Below are 20,419 nucleotides of genomic sequence, written 5' to 3'. Positions count from 1 at the left end.
AGGCCTTTTTATTGTTCTTAACCTCTCTAGCAAGTCTGAGTTCATTCTGCGCTTTAGCTTTTCTGACTTTACCCCTACACATGCTTGCTATTTGATTGAATTCCTAAAGTCTAGAATGCATGTCTGACTATGTATGGCGTCTCCTTTCCATTGTATAACAAACTCCAGGAGAACATGGTCACTTCCACCTAATGATCCCACCACTTGTATCCCAAGTCATCCCTATTGCTTAGGATCAGATCTAACATAGCTGACCCCCTTGTTGCCTCTTCCACTTTTTGGAAAATGAAATTATCTTCGAGGCAAGTGAGGAATTTGCTAGACCTTGAGGATTAGGCTGAGTTTGACTTCCAGCAAATATCAGGACAGTTTAACAAGATAAACAGAAGGGAGGCAAAGTCATCACCAAAAAGTGAAAGAGTCACTGATGAAACATTACAAATATCACGATCCCTGAAACTGGACACAGGAGCTACACAAGGCTGAGGCAGTTTGAAAGGGGAAAGTGGGGCAAGAAACCATTTTGACATGTGCCATTTATTTACTACACAATAGTCATCAAGCACATAAAAGAACTCCAAAATGTACATTAAAACAACACTAACATTTCTTTGTAAAAGGGTTCATTCCTCTTAAACCATCACTTTCTGCTCCTCAAACTAATGACTGAGCCACCCCTTCAAATAATAATAATAATAATAATAATAATAATAATAATGCATATCCTCCAAATCGAGGATCATTACACAAGGTCTTAGAAGGAGGAAAGGCCTGGGGGAAACTTTTTGTCTCAATCAGCAATCCAAACTTCTAAAAGACTATTCGAGTGCATACCTCCTTTACTGTGGACTTTTTATTTCTCCATGAAAGTATACAGTATGTCTTTTGAGGATGGGAGGAATGAGAGAGGCCTATTAGAGGACAATGACGGAGGGAGACAAAGGGTTAAGGGAAAGAATGCGAGATATAACAGTGGTAAAATCTGTGAACTTTAAGCAAATTCACCAACTTGCTTGAAATCTGTCTTGGAGTCTTTATTATCAGCATCAGCTAAGACTATTTTTTTAAAATTTTTATTTTATTTTTTGTTAAATATACCTCTGCAGGGCACAATCACATACAATCAATACGATTGGTAAATTACATGAGCTTTATCCCAAGCATATATGCACCAAAATGTCAAAAAAGTTATTTAAAAAAATGAACTCCACCCAAAAAGGTGATAATGACTTAAGAATGTCTCGGGGAGACTGGTACAATCCTAAAAAGACCAAAGGAAACTTGGCTTAATCCCCCCTCCCCTCATGTACACAGAGAACCATAAAGGATGCACACACATATAAAGAAATTCCACAACTGGAAATGGCCAGGGGGCTCTTGAAGGGAAAGCGGAGAAGGTTTGATGAACAAAAATAAGGAGCACAATCTAGATTACTGACTGCCAGTCTTTGAAAAGTAATAAAAATGCCACCATGCTACTGATAAGGTTGCCTTCAAGGAAAGGGGTACATGGTTAGCAAAGAGGCTGCTTACATAGCAAGCAGAGACTGCAAGGCAATTGTAAACTCACAATAGGCAGCAGAGAATCCCTTTATGGGTGTGTATAGAGCTTAAAACACAAAGCTGTAAAGACAGCTGGCAACATAGTTTGCATTACTAGTAAATCATGCTCCCCATCCCTGGCTGTCTTACCTAATGCTACACTTGGAAAGAGCGCCTATGTAAATCCAGTTGTGGGATTCTGATCCAGTTACACAATCTGGTTTTGGATGCCAAAGACTTGTGAGTATTGTCTGCCACAACAAACTAACATTAACAACAAGAGGGCACAGAGGTGGTCTTCTTGCACTCATCCCACACATTCAGTGGAACTTGAGTGAAAGATATTCCCACTTACAGTTGTGCCACACAACACTTTACCATACACAAAAGCAAACAAATTTTGTTTATAGCAAACACCAAATACTCCACAGGATTTTGTTTTATAAAGATATGTATACATGTAACATCAGCATGTCTAATACTTTAATTTTCAGAGAGAGAGAGAGAGAGATTGCATTTTTAAGTATTACATTTTTTCTTTTAGAAAAAAACCCAAGCTGTTAATATTTTTCACCTAAAATTAGATAATTTTGTTTGTGAAAAAAAGCATCAAGGTGGCCATACATATGCAAGTTATTTAGACACAGGCAACTTATATTAGTCATCAGAACAGAAGCTATTCAGTCATCAATTAATAACTGTAGCTATTATTAAAATCTTAATGTATCATCACAATGAAAACTGGGAGTGATCACTGCCTCTCAAAATCTCAAGGAGAAATGAAAATTTTTGAGCAATAATATTTCATTAAAACAGCCAAGACTCTACTGCCATATCCAACACAATGTATATATCACAGAAACCCCATTGCGGGGGACAATGTGGACCTAGTGATCTATCCTTCTAGTAAATACAGAACCATCTTTGGGCTGATTAGGCAAAATCAAAATTCTTGTCACTTTTTAATTTTAATTAATTAGCTGATGAGTACTCAACAAGTTATCCTGGAAAACACAGAGTGCTATTTTCAAAGACTTGCGGCCGAACGTTCAAACTGAATTCCAAAAAAACTCAAGGTCAGGCTATAAACTGGGGTGATGGTGAATTTGAAAGAACCCTTCTTTTGGTAGAGCTTTGTGGATTCCTACTCTATGACCACAAAATCTTGTTTTGCTCCCTCTAAAAAAATCTAGTTAGCTGCTATTCATGTCCTACAAATGATTGACTACCTACAATTTCTAAACATTAAATTGTGGTTCATTTTAACCAACAATTCATTCAAAGAAGCTAGTATAATAAACTACAACTTGCAGCTGGCATTTCAACGAACCAGAGATTAGTCGGAGTTTTGCCAGGTTCACAGAAGATGACAAGCTGCATTTAATATGAAACTCAATTAATAGCTTCCACTCTCATGGCTGGCTTGAGAGGGAAATGTGAGCCTGATTCTTGATGTGATTCATGCTTTTAACACTAAACCATGAATTACCAATATTGTCCAAATATGCTCAATGTGTAATTCTTTACTTCTGGTTTTCTGGAACAAATCATTGTGGAGACTGGATGTATAATATAACTACTGGTAATAGTTACCCCAATGCCACTGAGGTTAATTAATAATATTAATTTTTGACTTAGTAAAAGATACTAAACAAAGCAAATATCTAGACATTTGATCTAGGTAGGTTTGTCAGATCACAATCTGGAGGTTCTGTCTGCCTCCATTTGTTCTGAGAGAAGGGGAGAAAATACACACCACTCCTATCCAATACACTATAGACTATAGGTGTAAAATTAGGAGTCCTGCTTACAGGAGCATGCAGGTTATGGGGACACATACTGCTGCCTGCATAACTTGAAAGGAATAGGCAGGTAGCAAGAATACAACCTGGCAAGTCTATCTCAGGAAACCGAAAAAGGTAAATTCCATAGAAAGAATACAGAAACACATAGATCATAATGAAAGATATGGCTAAGAATGAGGATAATAGCTAGGAGAATAACTCCTTGGACTGCTTATTTTTAAAAACAACCCATGCTTTTAAAGTCAGCAGAACTGTAAATACAATGCTTTTTCACTTAGATACTACTGTCTTTATGGTGAATACATTGATGAGTCTCTGACCAGATGGGCTGCTGTTAAGCTTGACAAGCAGATAGATGAGTATAAGATGTCACATTTCCAGGATACAACTTAGCACACTTTCTGCAGCAAAGCACCACAGATGTATCTGGGAAAATTAGCATGTAGTGTGTTTGTATGCATTTGTTTCTGCAAATCTCATTCCATTTGAGGGTACTTCTATTTTTCGGTCTTGTTTCAGGTGTTGTTTTTTTTTTAAATCCTTATATTAACTTTACTGTGCTGCAATAGAAAATTTAAAGCAGGAAAAATGAAATTAAATAGACCAGTTTTTAGAAAAAACAAGCCCTTTCTCTGATAGTTGTAAACTGAAGTGGGAGAATGTTCAAGAATTGCTGAAAAATGGATAAAGGTATTAGATTAAATGGCTGCAAGTGTGCTGATGCTTAAACACATCATTTCTGAAATGTGCTTATAATTCACCATCACTATTTTGTAAGGCTTGACAGTCATGAGCTTTTACATTTTTCTATCACCGTTAAGAGCTGAAAACATAAAACACCACAAGATTTTAAATTCAGCCTGGCTAGTCCAGTAAAATAGTAGAAAAGGAAAATTAAAACAAAAACAAACAAATAATGAAATACAAGTCTTTGGCTCTCCTTGAAGAAAAAGGCTATTTTCCCAGATTTATACAGACCCCCTCATTTGCCTACCAGTAGGGGCAATACCACAATTGTTCATCATTGAGTAATAACATCATTAGAAAAGGCAACTTCACAGAAGTTATTGGCTAAGCAAATTCATCTGAATGCTATATTTTGAGGCAGCAAGCTGTCAACAGGTATATGATCAGGGAAGATGATAGGGCATGTCTGAAGAGGACATATGAGACGACAAGAGGGAAGAATAGAAAAGTCAGAATGCATTCTGCAACTCCTTAGTGGCCAAAAACATTCAAGTGACTTTGATAGGCTAAGAACAAAAATGTTTTAAATGTGCATGAAAGGGAGTAGGAATTAAATTTCTGCATACACCTAGTCATTGTTTTAATGTCATTCCAAAATCTGGGCCATTAGCTAATTTCTTTAAAATTTACCTGTAATCTGTCATAAAACTTGCTTGACATTAAATCATCAAGCAGTTTTTAAATTAGACAGATTGCAAAGCCTACTTTACAATGTAATAGCAGCTATGTATGAGGGGCCACATCTCATTCATCTCAGTGCGTTTTAGCAGTGTTTAAAGTGAATAAGGAATTTAAAAGAAAAATAATAAACACCACAGTGGAAAGAAAGTGTTAATCCTAAAATGCTTCACTAATCACAGCTGTGAGTCTGATTCTAATTTTCTCACAGAACAGTGTGTCACAAACCTAGGCTCATATACAAAAAAGGTTAAGTAGTCACCTATGATCATGGCATAGACATGCACATGTATTATTTGTTTCAATCTTTCCTCACTGATTGAAGGCAAAGATTTTCTGAATTGTTCAGTGACCAAAAGGATAGGATTTGAAGCTGATGGCAAGACAAACAGATTTTGGAAATTATAGATGGTTTCAAAAGCCAAACATGTTATGGACTTTAAACATCAACCTGAATTCTACCACTGGATAGAAACCACAAATGAGGGGAAACATTCCTTTGATGCAAGGGGATCTCCAGCTGATTTTATATTTCTAAAGTTTATATACTTCTAACTTCAATTCAAGATTCAGAAAATAGGAAGCCACTCAGTTATTGCACAGGAGTTGTTTCTTAGTATTTCTTCCATCTTTGTTCTTACATGGAAGAAAGGATTCCTATCTTGCCCACATATTAAATGGTACTGCAAAGTTTTAGTATATGGACACAAGAAAAAGATTACAGTAATGCCAGGTGGGAATTATATTAATACAGATTCTCTCACTTAAAAGACAGTACATTTCACCTAAACGTCTCTTTTCTTCATTTGCTATGTGCTCACCTTTACATTTCACCAAAAAAGGAGAAAGAAAACAGGAAACTAAGCCAATATCAATGGGGTTTACACAGGTTAAACAAAACTATTTGCTTGTGTAAACAGGACATTAACCTAAATAGAACACTGCACACAAAGTACAACTACAGGAAGGCAGTGAGACAAATACTAAGAGGTTTCATTTTCAAGCTCACATTGAGCATGTAATTTTATAGCAAAACCTCTTCACTTGTGTCAATAATACCATTTTCACACATTCTCTTCATATTTCAATTAATAGATGTACTGTACAGCATGGAGTTCAGGTATGTGCATACCTGTATTATCCTTGCCCACAAATGTGCCCATACAGCATGCCTGTGCCAACTGTGAGCTTGCTATCTACAGTTTGAGCTTCTGCAGACAGCAAGCCCCAGCTTTTTCAATGGGTGCAGTGCATGTGCACGTGAAGGTGCAAGCAGGCATGCACGCTCATTGAAAAGAACAGGACTTAAGTTCTTGGCTTTTTTGCTATCCACAGGGGGGTCTGGAACGGATCCCCCATGGATAGCAAGGGCGTACTGTACAATGCATAGCCATATGAATATTTGAAATGGGCTAATGAACACATGTAGGTAAGGAACAGCTGGGCTTGAAGAATGATCCTGCTCTATATAGTTACTATACATTAATACATATCTTTAAACATACACACCTTAGCAGTATGAAAATTTATATTCTCTCTTCCCTGTAGTTAGTAAACACTAATTAGAACAGAGAAACATCTCCTTTCTAATATATGAGGTTTAAATTTCTAAAATAAAAAAAAGCAATATTCTGGACTAGGCCAATCATATTAAGAATAATGCTTTTGGTTAATGGAAAACATGTACTGCATTGTGAGAAAGGAGATGAAAAAGAATCTTTATAAAGAAAGTTAGTCAGATTGATTGTTTCATTGCTTTCTTGATACTATTTTGTCTGTCTCGCTAAGAAAGTGGAAAGTTGTGATGGACATTCTCAACCTAGCAGTTCTTATAAAGAAAAGTTATTCTACCAGACATTAATGGAAGGGTGTGGAGGTGATAGAATGAAGGGAAAGTATTTCTGATATATGATATAGTGTAGTTTAAGAGAAGTGGAAGAGAGAGAAAATACCATTTGAAAGTTCTTTTCAATGCCTCTACCTCCCGGGTGTTTTATAACAGCTGCCTTCATGTGAAAAATTATTAAAATACCCCCCTATATATGTGTATATACAGATATAACTGCATATATATGTTTGTGTATATATACATACATAGTTATTTATTTTTTAAATAAAAATGAATGCTCGAATCCCAAGCCACTATGTGTATCAGATTTTTAGTCAGTGAGATCTGCAGGGTAGAATCCAATTCAATGTGAAATAGTATATAAACGTGGTGCCTTGACTAAGCAAATTAAATAATCACTACTCAGAAGAGTCTTCTGCTTGGACTCTCCTACTGGTAGGCAACAGAGGACTGTATCCTCCCCCATTTTGTTTTATCATATAGATGCAAAACAGCTGAAGGATGTTTTTACTCTAAGGGAAGAAAAATAACCTAAAACAAGATTAATAATCTTCTGCTTTTACCCAACCAAAGCAATGCTTCAACTTATTACATAGCCAGTGTTTTCTGAGATTTACTAGTCCAATTAATATATAGAAACAAGTCTAAAAGATGCATGGAAGCTTTTAAAAAGATTTCCACTCAGAGTTTCTCAGCCCATATAAAAACAGGAGAGAATGAGGAAAAAGTCAAAATTGCATAGCCTGCAACAGTGGCATTTGAAGAACAGTTATAAAAGCAATGGAATCTAGAGAAACAAGAAGATTTTCCATCTTATGTAGGTCCTGAAGAGTGTTGCTTTTAAGACAGAACTAGTAAAAATAGAAATTAGAACTTTGATTTTCTTGGAGGCCAATTGTCCCTTTTATCCAGAGAAGGCTCTGACTGTGCAATGAATTTCCCCTCAAAATGGGTCAGTAACGTCTAAGAGCAAGTTTAGATACAATCAAGACTGTAAGAGGGAATGCAAAGTAAAGGTGTGTGCATTTCTCATCTCTACGCTTTACCATCACATAAAAAAAAATCAAACTTTTAACAGCTCTCTGCATGTGCTGATGACAAAGCTTCCTGACATTATAATATCATTCAACACCCACTCTCAAGATGCACTAAACAATGCAGAAGCTGTTTTGGACATACAAAAGAAGCAAGGAAAGTGACCTTTACTTCTCATCCTAATCCCCACATCTTTATCTCATTTAAATCCATCCTACACTTATTTCCAGATTTGTATAATATCCTACTTAGATGGTCGTTGTCTTTCATCTACACATCAATGCAGCTACTATACATGTGCTGCCTTTCAAAAGTGTATTTTATATCAGATGAACAGCTAAGCACTGCTACACACTTCAGAAATCAGTTAAAAACCATTTCAGCTCTGAGAGTTTTTTTTTCCTGTTCTATGACATTTACTATTGCTGAGGTGACGTAAAATGCTTCACAACCTAAAGCATCAAACCATTAAAAATATTATGGATAATGACAGGATCTAGCATCTATGAGGAGAGTTACTTTCCAAAATTCTGCTACACAGGAACAGGAAATTTAGAGCTTCCTACTTCATCTCGCATTTCCTATTTTCTTTTTAACTCACAGAAAGCAATGGTGAGTGAGCCTGTTATGGAGAGGAGAAAAGAGGCCTAGAAGGAATTATACACTGGGTATGTAATAATACCAAAATAAAAGAAAAAAATCTACCTCATTAAGATCATACAATTAATCAAACAGAGTGTGTGTGTGTGTCTATATATATAATATCTGTTTTTTAAAGCCCTGGCATCCAAGGCATCCAAAGTTATTAAAATAAAGTTCATTCACAGAACAAAAACAAATTTAATCTGAGTTGCTTGCAGATACTGCTAATTTTCATTTTTTTTAATTAAAAAATGTGTTAATGTGAACTATGTGCAGGGTTTGTTTCTACTAGTGGTGTTGTGCACATTGTCTCAGGCCCTGCTGTTGTTGCAGTTCTTGCTCATTGTCTCCCATTGTCCCAAGGAAGGGAAGTTGTAACCCTTGACAGAAGTGGAGGGACATTCTCATTCCTTCAGGGAGCAGAAGTGGGCGCAGCTCCAGTCCTCTGCGTGTCCTGGTCATCTCCTCCCCCTTCAGTATCCTCCGACAAGCTCAGAGCTGTAGTTTTGTTTGTGAGAAGGCCAATATTTTCCTGGGTTGAAGCTGATCCATTTGGAACATCATTGCTGAGGAATTAATTCCAAAAAGTGAAATGAACATCAATAGCAATAGAGTAAGGAGAGATGAGAGAGAAACTGAATAAAGTTCAGAACCTGAACGTGATTGGTTCTATTATGCCAGGTTGCCCCCATTAATAATAATAATATGGCTTTATCTATGATGAGAAGTTTGTGACACAACAGCAAACACAGCTTTAAGAGTCACAGTAAAGGCCCTAAATTCTCACTGAAGACAAACATGTATGTTGAAGTGAAGTGGAACTGGTTTCAAATCATATTTCTGACATTGTTTAATTTTAGGGTGAAGCATGTCTGTCAAAATCAATTTTATCAAAATTTTAAATGAATTTTAATATAGTAAAACAAGATCACACATAAAAAGAGGATATCATTTGCAAGTATTTTGCTTGCATTGTAAAAGTGAGTGCATATTTATTTCCATTTCCTCAATTTGCCTAGTATGTTGCATCCATTTGGAATTTGTTTGGAACCTGTTTGCAATTACTTCCCCTTCAAAAGAGCTACCTGCAAGTACTTGAAAATGAGGATAGTGCACAAGATATTTTACTATCCATGTTAGCTGATCAGCCACGCCATGGACAACAAGTACAGGCAAGTATGATCAGAGGTTGTACTGCCCTGATATAGTATATTTATTAGTTTTAACACAGCCCCACATGATAATATTTCTAAAGTGCTAAAACCACTGTCATGCTGAGCTTGCTAAGGCAGAAGGAATGGTACAACTAAAAGCAAGAGTCAGTCTCCATGGGGAAAGTATTCTGAGAATTCTGATGAAGCAAGTGCTCTCTCTCTCTCTCTCTTTCTTTCTCATCTTCCTGCAGCTTTGCAAGCTTCCAATCACACCTGCAAGTTTAAAGCATTAAGCCTAACATATAATATCACAATCTAAGTTAGTTCTACCAACAAGGCTGTTTTGTTACCTGAACGTCACTCCAAGATCCTCGGCTGGAACCTTGCTTTGTTGTCCATTTTCTGACTGCTTACTGGCACCTACTTTGCTTTTGATATCCAGTGAGGACTGGCTTTCCTTGGGGAAGGAAAAGAAAAACAATTTACCATTTAGAAAAGCTTCTACAAACTTGATACACACCTAAGGAAAAAAAAGATAACTGTAGTACACTAGACTAAATTATACAGCCTGACTCACACAAAAGCCACAATGCAGGGGAACATAAGCCTAGACATACCTGTACTTATCTATTTCATCAAGATATGAAGTTTTCCAAACACACATGTATGAAGCTGCAAAGACCAAGGAAGTCTAAATAATATTCCCCTTTAAAGGGTGTTGTTTCATTGCAACCTGCCACAGAGCAGGTATATGGGCTTATTTGTTGTCAATGCCATTGTCCACCAATATTCAACTGTATAATTCTTTGCTTATGAAGTTAAACAAAACTGCAAAGGTCAAAATATTTTAAACAAATTATTTCAGTCTCAGTATCACTGAGATGAGCTAACAGTGGCAACAGACATCTATCAGGACACCTCCCTATAAAGTTAAAAAAACAACAACATTACAAGTCACCAAGCAGCAGCAGCAGCAGCAACAGCAGCTTAAATACTTTTTGCTCCCCTACAAAATACTCACCATGCTCAACTCTCGAGTTCTCTTCCCGATTTCTCTCTCCACCTGGTGCAGCTCCAAGCTCAGTTGTTCACTTGAGATTATTCCAGGCCACTTAGGAGGAGGAGGTGGTGGTGGTGGTGGGGGTTGTGGTTGACTCGACAAGGTGTTTGCCTCCCTCTGCAACAGCAGCCTGTTATTAACAGCCTAAATGCACAAAGCCAAGCACATACATAACTGAGCACACCATGCAGATAATGGGAATCAGGCCAATCTTCAGGATTATTGCTTGGTTTCCAAAACAATTTGCAACCTACCTGCCTCTCATAAGCAATTTACAAATTGGCCATTATTCCAAAAAATGTTTTACTAACTGTTATTAGTGAATATCAAGGCAATTTCACATCAGAAATATATGTTATGAAACATGCTGCCCTTTTGAAAAACATTCAATTTCAAGTTGGTGCACAAGATGTGAAACCAGAAAAATTAACTGGCTAATGACAAAACCAAATGAAATGTCTTGATCACTCCAGCAAGCAGTCAGGTACTATTATTTCCTGTAGGAGAATATAATAATCATAATACCAAAAGCTGATATTGAAAATCATACTGCTGGCTATAAGCCATTGATAGATTAATTCTCTGAAATTATCCAATCTTGTGCCCATCTCTAAATCTTGTGGCAATGAATTACTTAAATTAATTATGTATTATCTGAATGGTATGTGGGTCTATTGCCTGTTAACTTCACTATATTACTGACAGAAAAGAAACAGAAAACATGCAGACGTTTCCTATCTAGGTTCACTGTATTTTCTGGATTGTCTCTAAATGAACTCATAACATGTTGGTCCAAACATATGATGGCTCATGGAGTGCCCCAAGGAATTCCAAAAGAAAATCAGCATGTGCATTATAGACTATAGCAAAGCATTTGACTTTATAGATCACAAAAAACTATGGAATGCTCTTAAATACATGGGAGTGCCACTACATTTGATAGTCCTGATAAGAAAGCTGTACTTAGGACAAGAGGCTACTATGGAGAAACAGGATGGTTCCCAATTGGTAAGGGGGTCAGGCAAGGTTGCATTCTATCACTCTATTTGTTCAACTTGTATGCTGAAAGTATCATAAGAAAAGCAGGTTTAGACTTAGAAGGAGGATGAAGATGAAAAATGACACCATGCCACTACCAGAAAACATCATAGACTTGGAAAAATTACTAAAGAGGGTTAAAGAAGAAAGTGCAAAGGCAGGCTTACTGCTGAACATAAAGAAAACAAAAATAATGACAATGAAGGAGCTACAAATTCACCCTGGACAATGAGGAAATCAAAATAGTTAAATAGTTAAAGATTTCCCATAATGAGGATCAAACAATGATCACAATGGTGACTACAACCAAGAAATAAGAAGACTAGGAATGGGAAGGGCAGCTATGAAAGAACTGAACAAGATTCTAAAGGTATACAACTGAGCATTAAAGTTAGAACCGTCCAAGCCACTGTATACTCTATCACCATGTATGAATGTGAGAGCTGGACAGTGAAAAAAGCAGACAAAAAGAAAATCAACTCATTCAAAATGTGGTGCTGGAGAAAAGTGTGGAGAATACTATGGACAGCCAAATAAATAAATAAATGGGTCCTTGAACAGATCAAACCTGAAATCTCCCTGGAAGCCAAGATGATCAAACTGAGGCTGTTGTACTTTAGCCATATCATGAGAAGTTATGAATTATTAGAAAAGACAATAATACTAGGAAGGGTAGATATAAGTAGAAAGAGAGGAAGGTCACATGCCAGATGGATGGACCAATCAGACAGAGACAGCAGATGTTTTTAAAAGAAAGAAGTTTATTTTAAAGAAATAACATAGAATAGAAAGGTATCACTCATGCCAGGCCTCCTTGCCGTGCAGGTCAGAAAACACAGTTACAAAGATATTCATTTCAGGCAAGCTATTAGATAAACATAACAAAAAAACCTAGACGTACTGACTAACACAGTTCCTGAACTACTCACACAATGATGGGATTTGTAGTCCTTCTGGAGTTCTTGGAATCAGGGAGTTGGCTCCTTGCCAACTCTACCTGCATTCCTGAGCCGGTCCTCCGGCTGCTCAGAGGACAAAGACAAGCCTCTGGTTTCCCCAAACAAAGCCAAGATGGAGAACAAAGGACACATGGTCCTACAGGGGTATTTAAAGCCCTCTCTTTGAACTTTTTGATGACTCGGGGGCCGCTCTGGCCAACTGTTTGAATTGGCCAAGTGCAGCACTTTACCCCTCAGCTATGATGTAGCTGTGCTCATTGCATGTGATGTCAGCTCTCCATTAGTATGTACAGTAATTCCCCCTAGATTAACCCTTGTAGTCAGGAGAAGTTTTCCAACTGACAGGAGGACTAGTCATCACAGGGGCAATTAGCTTACACTTTTGGTAACTGCTTACAGAGTGCTTAAATTCACTGATAAGTGGTACAGAAATGTACTTGCTTTTGCTGTAGTTATCACTATGGTTCATTGCTGTTATCAGAAATGTAAATCATCTCAAGAAATCAAATCCAGTTATGACTTCTAGGACAACTTTACAATAACTTGATTAAGAAGGAAGGATCAATCAACATATGTAAGAAACAAACAAAAAAATTCAGGAACTTCACTACCTAGTATCTCAGTACCTAACTGCTTTGGAGAACAGAGACATGAAACAAATTTACTAATTTCACAAGACTGTGATTTAGAGCCCCTACACATGTGTGTGCAGGACAGAGAGAGAGAGAGAGAGAGAGAAATAATATGAACACAAGAGCAGGTGAGAGACAGTGCAGGTGCATGCACACATAGGCAAAGGAAATGTTGGACACATATAATGACAAACACAGAATTTGCAGTCTTCCAGCAACTGTTGTGTTACTCATTTTATATCTACTGCATATACCCATGTATAAGCCTAGAAATTTAAGTCAAAGAATTGACCCCACAGGTCATATTAAGTACTGTATCTTAACCACAGGCCATCCACAGGTCATTTTAAGTACTGTATCTTAACCCTTATTTAAAAGAAGGAACCATTTCCTGGTGAAAGGGGTATAATCTGTCATGGAAGCAGAACCCTCCCCCCTTCTCATCCATCCAGCCTTAAGAGTGAGCACAAACAGTGTCAACATTTTGTAACATCTTTGACATTGTTTTGCTTTGCTTCCTTCATTAGATCCTTTGTAATATGCTCCTAAATTTTACCCTCTACTTATCCATAGGTCATATCAAAATCCATAATTTCCCCCCCAAAACTTGCCCTCAATTTATACATGAGGTCAACTTATAGTTGAGTATATACAGTAATTATTGTGATGTAAAATCACATTTCAAATTGCTAAACAACAGTGAAAAGGCCATCATTCTAAAATGAAATAAAATTACTGAATATACAGTGCTCCCACATCATACGCGGGCGCGCTATGCACAGCTTTCAGTCTATGCTGAAAGCCATGCGATGGAAGAGGAAACAGCACATGTACCCATGGTGCTCATACCATGCCGTGTGCAAGAGCCCCACTGTTTTCAATGGGGCTCAAGCATACATGCAATCTGCCCCATCCGTTAGGGGTGGGGTCCTAATGGATCCCGTGTAAGGCAAGGGCACACTGTAATATGCTTCATTATAAATACAGTGTGCCCTCCCCTTATGCGGGGATCCATTTCGGATCCCTCTGCGTAAGGGAAAATCAGTGTATGTTGAAGCACCATAGAAACTAATGGGGCTCACACTCGTGGTGTGTGGTGGCACGGTGGTACAGGCACGCGCCCCATTAGTTTTCCCGGGGCGCGCAACAGGCTCTTCCGGCGCAGCTTTCAGCATATACTGCAACATGGGCGCGCTGTATATGCTTCAGAAAAGCATATATTTATATTTCCACTGCTATCTTTCTGTTTCACATCCAGTTCTTGATTTATAAAGGAAGAAAGGAAGAGAAATAGGGGGAGAAACATATATCTACCTCCAGTCCTCTTGTCTGTTGGCTAATCTGATGGTTTAATTGCTGCAGTTCAAGTCGAAGTTGTTGTTCCCTTTCAGAGGAGGGCAAAGGCTTCCCATGGCCAGCCACATCAGTCATAGACAATCTCTCTCTTTGGAGACAAAGAATTTTTTTGTTAATAAGCATGATTAGTTCTCTCTTTTCAAGGTATAAATAAAGATAAATGACCAACAGGTTCAAATACTCTTACCTGTCACTAAGGCGTCCCTGAGAAGGTATGTTTTGATGGGGTGAATATGGCGAGCCTCCCCATGTATTGTGTGATCCATAAGGATTGTAATCTATAAGACAGTTGGAAAGGTGTAAATTATTATTATTATTACAGTATTAACCTTTATTTATATAGCGCTGTAAATAAAAAGGGTTTATTAAAATTATTCATATTAAAATAATTCCAAAACAGATACTGATGCCGTATTTTTAAGACAGCCTTGTATGCAATGTTAACTTTGGAGAAAAAATGTTACAACAGAAGATCACTGTTATCTATCTATTTTCTTTTATCTTTTTAACACTGGAAATATAAAACAAAAATATTTGTGGGTCATACTTTTGATCTCTTTTAAACAGCAATCAAAGAGCTGTTATTAAATATTTCATGTGTAAGGGGTAAGAAGGAATGACAATGATAAAGAAATCCTAATGTTCCAATGGGTGCATGAACAGGACTGAAAATGGCTTGAGAGTTTCAAAATATCTGTTCAAATCTTCAACACAGAGTGAAGTTTGCAGAGTGAACAAGAAGACTGGCTGTCTACCACTATTGAAGAACTAAGGCCTATTACAGACTGCCAAAATAAAGCTGCTTCGGGTCTCTTTGGAAGTATGCTGTTTAAATGATGCATGCATCCTAAGAATCTGCACCAAAGCTGCCCTCCAGTGCTTAGGAATGGATTGTGGCTTTGGTGCGACCTCTGGACTCTTAGGACCCATGCATCATTTAAATAGCATACCTCCAAAGAGACCCAAAGCAGCTTTATTTTGGCAGTCTGTAACAGGCCTAAGTTAACTCACCAACAGAGGCTTTTCTTCATATTGCCTTCTGTACATAGGAAGTACATATGGAATTGGTACACCGTCATTAAATAAGCCATTTGCATATTTGTTTTTGTTAACTGCTGTCAAGTCAACTTTGACTTATGGCAGCTCAACGAATGAGACCTCCAAGTCACCCTATCATCAACCGCCCTACTCTGGTCTTACAGACTCAGGGCTGTGGCTTTCTGTGCCATTGCCTTAGTACATATGGTGTGCCAGGATCATGTGGCCAGCTGCCAATATATGTATACAACATACACAATGGATATATGTACATGGGTTGAAATTTATGTTCTTTAGTCCTGTTTTGTGAATTTCAAATAGTATTAGAGAAAGAGAAAGAGAGATTTGGCAAACTCCTATTTTCCACTTTTGCAAAAGAGTTCTTCCACTTGCTTTGCATTTGTCTCTGAGATGACACAGGACAGCTCTAATCCAATTCACCCTGTAAATCAGTGGTTCCTAACCTGTCGGTTGGGACCCCTTTGGGGGTCGAATGACCCTTTTACAGGGGTCGCCTAAGACTGTGGTTCCCAACCTGTGGGTCGGGACCCCTTTTGGGGTCGAACGACTCTTTCACAGGGGTTGCCTATGACCATTAGAAAACACATATTTGCATGTAGCAATGAAAATAATTTTATGGTTGGTGGTCACCACAACATGGGGAACTGTATTAAAGGGTCGCGGCATTGGGAAGGTTGGGAACCACTTAAAATGCTGTAATAAAGGGCTGAGATCCAAAGTTTAGCCATATCCAAAGGGACTGTGTTAACTAGGTGAGTGGTGTTTGTTTTAATCTGAATACTTGGCACATCAGTTTTTGGATTCTCCTCAAATTTTCAAATGATTTACCATGTAACATATGGGTTCAAGAAACACTTAAAGAAACCTTGTATGGGCACACAGAACTTACTATACAGTTCTTTGGACCCTAGGTAAGAGTTTATATTAATATATTTCCTAGCTTGTTGCTATATTATTACAAAAATATTCAGTCTGAGGAAGAGGTGCATGAAGCTCAAAACTTGTAAATTACAAATTAGAGAAAGAGTTGTTATGGACAAAAAAATTAATGAAATTGGAGAAGTAGATTTGAAATTTGAGAAAATTGTTAAGTAGGAAGATAATCATAAAATTAGTAAATATTATAAAGCAATACTGAAATTAGACATGGAAGAAGATTTGGTCAAACCCCAAATGGTAAAATGGGCCCAAAATATTGGACAGAATATAAATTTGGAACAATGGGAAAAATCATGGACAAAAAGAATAAACTATACTTTAAGTTAAAATGTAAGAGAAAACTTCTACAAAATGCAGTACAGATGGTACTTAACCCGGTACAAATTAGCTAAGATGAATAAAAATTTGAATAATTTGTGTTGAAAATGTGAAAAAGAAACGGGCACCTTGTTATCATCTATGGTGGGAATGTAGGTATGCAAAGATTTATTGGAATAAAATTCATGAAAAAATGGAAGAAATCTTAAAGATAAAATTAAGTAAAGACCCTAAAAGATATTTGTTAAGTATTAACCAGTAAGAGGAAATAGAGAAAAAACATGGAAGATTAATGTTTTACATGGCAACAGCTGCTAGAATGTTGTATGCATCCAAGTGGAAAGAAAAAAATATCTCCAGATGTAAAAGATTGGTTATATAAATTGATTGATTTTATGGAAATGGATAAATTAACACAATTCTGCAAAAGAAATCTATTGAAAAATTCAAAAATGACTGGAATCCTTTGATTTATTACTTGAAAAATAAAAGGGGAGAAAACTGGGAATTTGGGCTGGATTAATAAAAAACTACAAAGTGTATAGATGTACAGGAATGAAAAGCACCAAATTACAATTATGACACTATTTTTGTTCTGTTTAAAATTATGCAGAATTTTTTTTCTTTTTGATACTCTATAGAGAGAAAAACTTATATTATAATATATCAGTATAACTTGAAAAGTAAGGAAGATTTGTTTAAATGTGTAGTGTTTTTTATTGTTAAACTTTTAAATGTAATATGTATGGTTTGTTAGGTTGTATGTTTTGATTTTATGTTTTATACTAAAGAATATTAAAATAATAAAAAATTGTAAATTACAACTGTATGATTTTAATAACACATAATTGCAAACTAGGGCCTAAATACGCTAATGGTTCCAGATTCTTTCTGATTTTGGAAGCTAAGCAGGGTCAGTCCAGATTAGTACCTGGATAGGAGAACACCAACAAATACTAAGTGCTGTACGAGATACTTCAGAAGAAGGAACTGTCAAAACCACCTCTTAATATTCTTTGCCTAAGAAAACCATATGAAATTCATGGGCTCACCATAAGTTGAAAGCTGACTTGAAGGCACATACATACATACAGTAGTTGTAAACTACTGACCAGGGAAGTGGTGAAAAAACCTGAAACAACTCTGAAATAGGAGCAAAAGAACAAAGACTAGCCAACTAAGAGATTAGTGGTATAAATTTATGTCTATGTCTATATACAGTAAACCCCATTCAATTTAAATTGTGCTGTGTATGGAAAAAGGGACTATTTAGTTACAGTATGTATAGAAGAGAAGAAAGAATGACCTCCAAGTGAAAAGCTGTAGGGAGGAAGCTTCAAGATTAACTCCTAAGTTTATTATCTGTAGTTAGAGGGTAATTGGAGTTATTTCATACCATTCTCTCTTTTGTTCTCCACTTCTAGCTAGTTTATGCTTAAAGCAGTCCATTATCACAACTGAGCCAAAGTACTGGTGTGTGCTGGTGTAAACAATTATATTGGGGTGCAGGAAGACCTGGAAGGCATAAACTTTATACCTGAAATATTAACTGGTTTCGTAGAAGCCCCTTGAACTGTCATGGCTTGCATGGGACCAGGGTTCTGGTACATTGCTTTGGATGTACGTGAGATGGCACCAAACCTTGATACAGTAGGACGATCTCCAAATGGAATAAGATCGTCATCACCAGTTTCTGCCGCTCTCCTTTGCAAATCCAGCCGCTGATCTCGCATCCCCTTGCTATCTAAGTTCTGGGTAGACAGACAGAAAAACAGGAGATATATAAACTTCTCTACTTTAGCTACTTTTTTCCAGTTCTCATTTCACATTTACTGTACAAACAAGTATATTTTAGTAATTATTATAAGCAGTGAGACTCATCATTTCTTCACCAGAATGCAGCATTACCCAGAGAGGTAGTGAGAGGAAAGAAAAGAAGACAGTCAATTATAAATTCACACCCTTCTTCTGGTTCAGCAAACACCTACCTAACTGCTGACCTCCTCCCCAAATCTTGTTTCCTGCAAATGGAGTGGCAAAGGGTATCATTTTAACTCAGCACTAAACATAAGCACAGGTTGAGTGGAATTTTATGAAGTGAACTGGCAGTTGCCCCATCCACCTCTGGCTACCCTATATAAGGGACTTCCCACCAAAACCCGCCAGTTCCAATTAATGCTGATGCAGCCATCCATGTGAACCAGCAAGACACAATGAGATGGTGGGATTGAGTGAGTTCACAGATGACCACCTGAAGAACTATACTTACAGGTATACAACCTGTCCCTTTTTCTTTGTAGACGCTGTGACTTAACACAACTGGGAGACTAGCAAGCTACAAGAAGTAGGATGCAAGACTTGTGGTGCAAACAAGCTAACTTTACTGAAACAAAGTCAACATGCACCACAACCCCCTGCCCCAACAGTCATACAACAATATGAAAGTATCAACATGGTTTCAAAGGAAAAAAGCTCCAAAAATGTAAAACACAGTACTGAAATAAAGGTGGATTCAAAAGCATTCAGCAACAAGTTACACAAGTAGAATGCAACAATACATTCATGTAAGGAGTGACCAAAGAACAGCTTTCCCAAAGACGATAATGACTCAAGACTTCGAGTCAACTCTGTAATGTGAAATAAAATTCATAGGTTGGAATCAAGCAGCTGCACAGCCAATGTCCTTGATCAAAACACCAGCCAGGAAAGCATGGGGGGCAGCAACTGCCCTTGAGGAATAAGCTCAAACTTGAGATGGAGAGTTGTGGGGAAGAGAGGAAAATTGGAGGTGTCTGTTCCCTTTTTTTGCAAGCCTTGAGGAAACTTCTGGGGAAGGAAGGGAAATTGGAGGTTTGTGTCCATATTTTGCATGCCCAGACTGTGACCCTCTGGAGAGGTCCAGAGAGGGAGAAGGAGGGAGTGAAGTGATGTGTCCCCCCCTCCATTTAGATTCTTTGTTACATGCCCCTGAGTTTGGCCCTCAACTTATCCACTTATCAAAACTTGCCCTCGACTTATACATGAGGTCGACTTATACACAAATATATATGGTATGTCTTCCTTCCCCTGGCAAAACAAAGAGAACTCCTGTGAAAGGGTCGAACTGAAACATGAAAACAGGCATCTTTCAGTCCTGAGTTGTATACCATTTGCCAGGTTGCATTAAAGGAAGGAAAGAGTTAAGAGACACCACCCTGAAGCAACATGGACAAATGCAATGGTTTACGCCTCTCAAATCCAAAATTGGCCTCAGACCTCCATCATTTTTGGTGATGGTAAAGTACCGGGAAAAGAAACCTTGATGTTTCTATCAGTAGAAAACCAGCTCAAAACTTTTTTTTTGCAAGATGGTATCTACCTCTTGAAGTAGAACGATAGAAGTGGTACATCGGAAGAATCCTATTGGAGGATAGGAATCTAATTTGATGTCATAGCCTTGCCTCATCATGTTGAGAATCCAGGAATTCATGGTGATGGGGCTCCATGCTTGATGGTAGTTTTTGAGCTGGTCATGGAACTGAGGAGACGCCATTAGTGGTATAGTGGGCATAGGTTCTAGAACATTCAGGACAGGGTGCTGTGGAAAGTTCAGCTGCTGATGTGTCA

The 20,419-nt window shown here is 37.5% G+C and overlaps 1 protein-coding gene across 2 annotated transcripts in view; it reads right to left on the bottom strand.

The window, feature by feature from the left end:
- Window positions 1–1,059: 1,059 nt before the first annotated feature.
- Window positions 1,060–20,419, bottom strand: part of RC3H1 (ring finger and CCCH-type domains 1) — a 76,890-nt gene continuing 57,530 nt past the window's right edge. The window contains exons 15-20 of one of the 2 annotated variants that reach the window (XM_042463235.1): window positions 18,351–18,564; window positions 14,685–14,775; window positions 14,456–14,585; window positions 10,474–10,629; window positions 9,803–9,909; window positions 1,060–8,864 (exon numbers count right to left, since the gene is read on the bottom strand). In XM_042463235.1, the coding sequence (XP_042319169.1) occupies window positions 8,711–8,864; window positions 9,803–9,909; window positions 10,474–10,629; window positions 14,456–14,585; window positions 14,685–14,775; window positions 18,351–18,564 (852 nt within the window). In that variant the 3' untranslated portion in view covers window positions 1,060–8,710. Of the gene's footprint in view, window positions 8,865–9,802; window positions 9,910–10,473; window positions 10,657–14,455; window positions 14,586–14,684; window positions 14,776–18,350; window positions 18,565–20,419 lie in introns of both variants that reach the window. The other variant, XM_042463234.1, reaches the window with a different exon arrangement.

This window comes from Sceloporus undulatus, chromosome 4 (genome assembly GCF_019175285.1).
Source record: "Sceloporus undulatus isolate JIND9_A2432 ecotype Alabama chromosome 4, SceUnd_v1.1, whole genome shotgun sequence".
Lineage (NCBI taxonomy): Eukaryota > Metazoa > Chordata > Lepidosauria > Squamata > Phrynosomatidae > Sceloporus > Sceloporus undulatus.
This window is presented reverse-complemented; position numbering and strand designations above follow the sequence as displayed.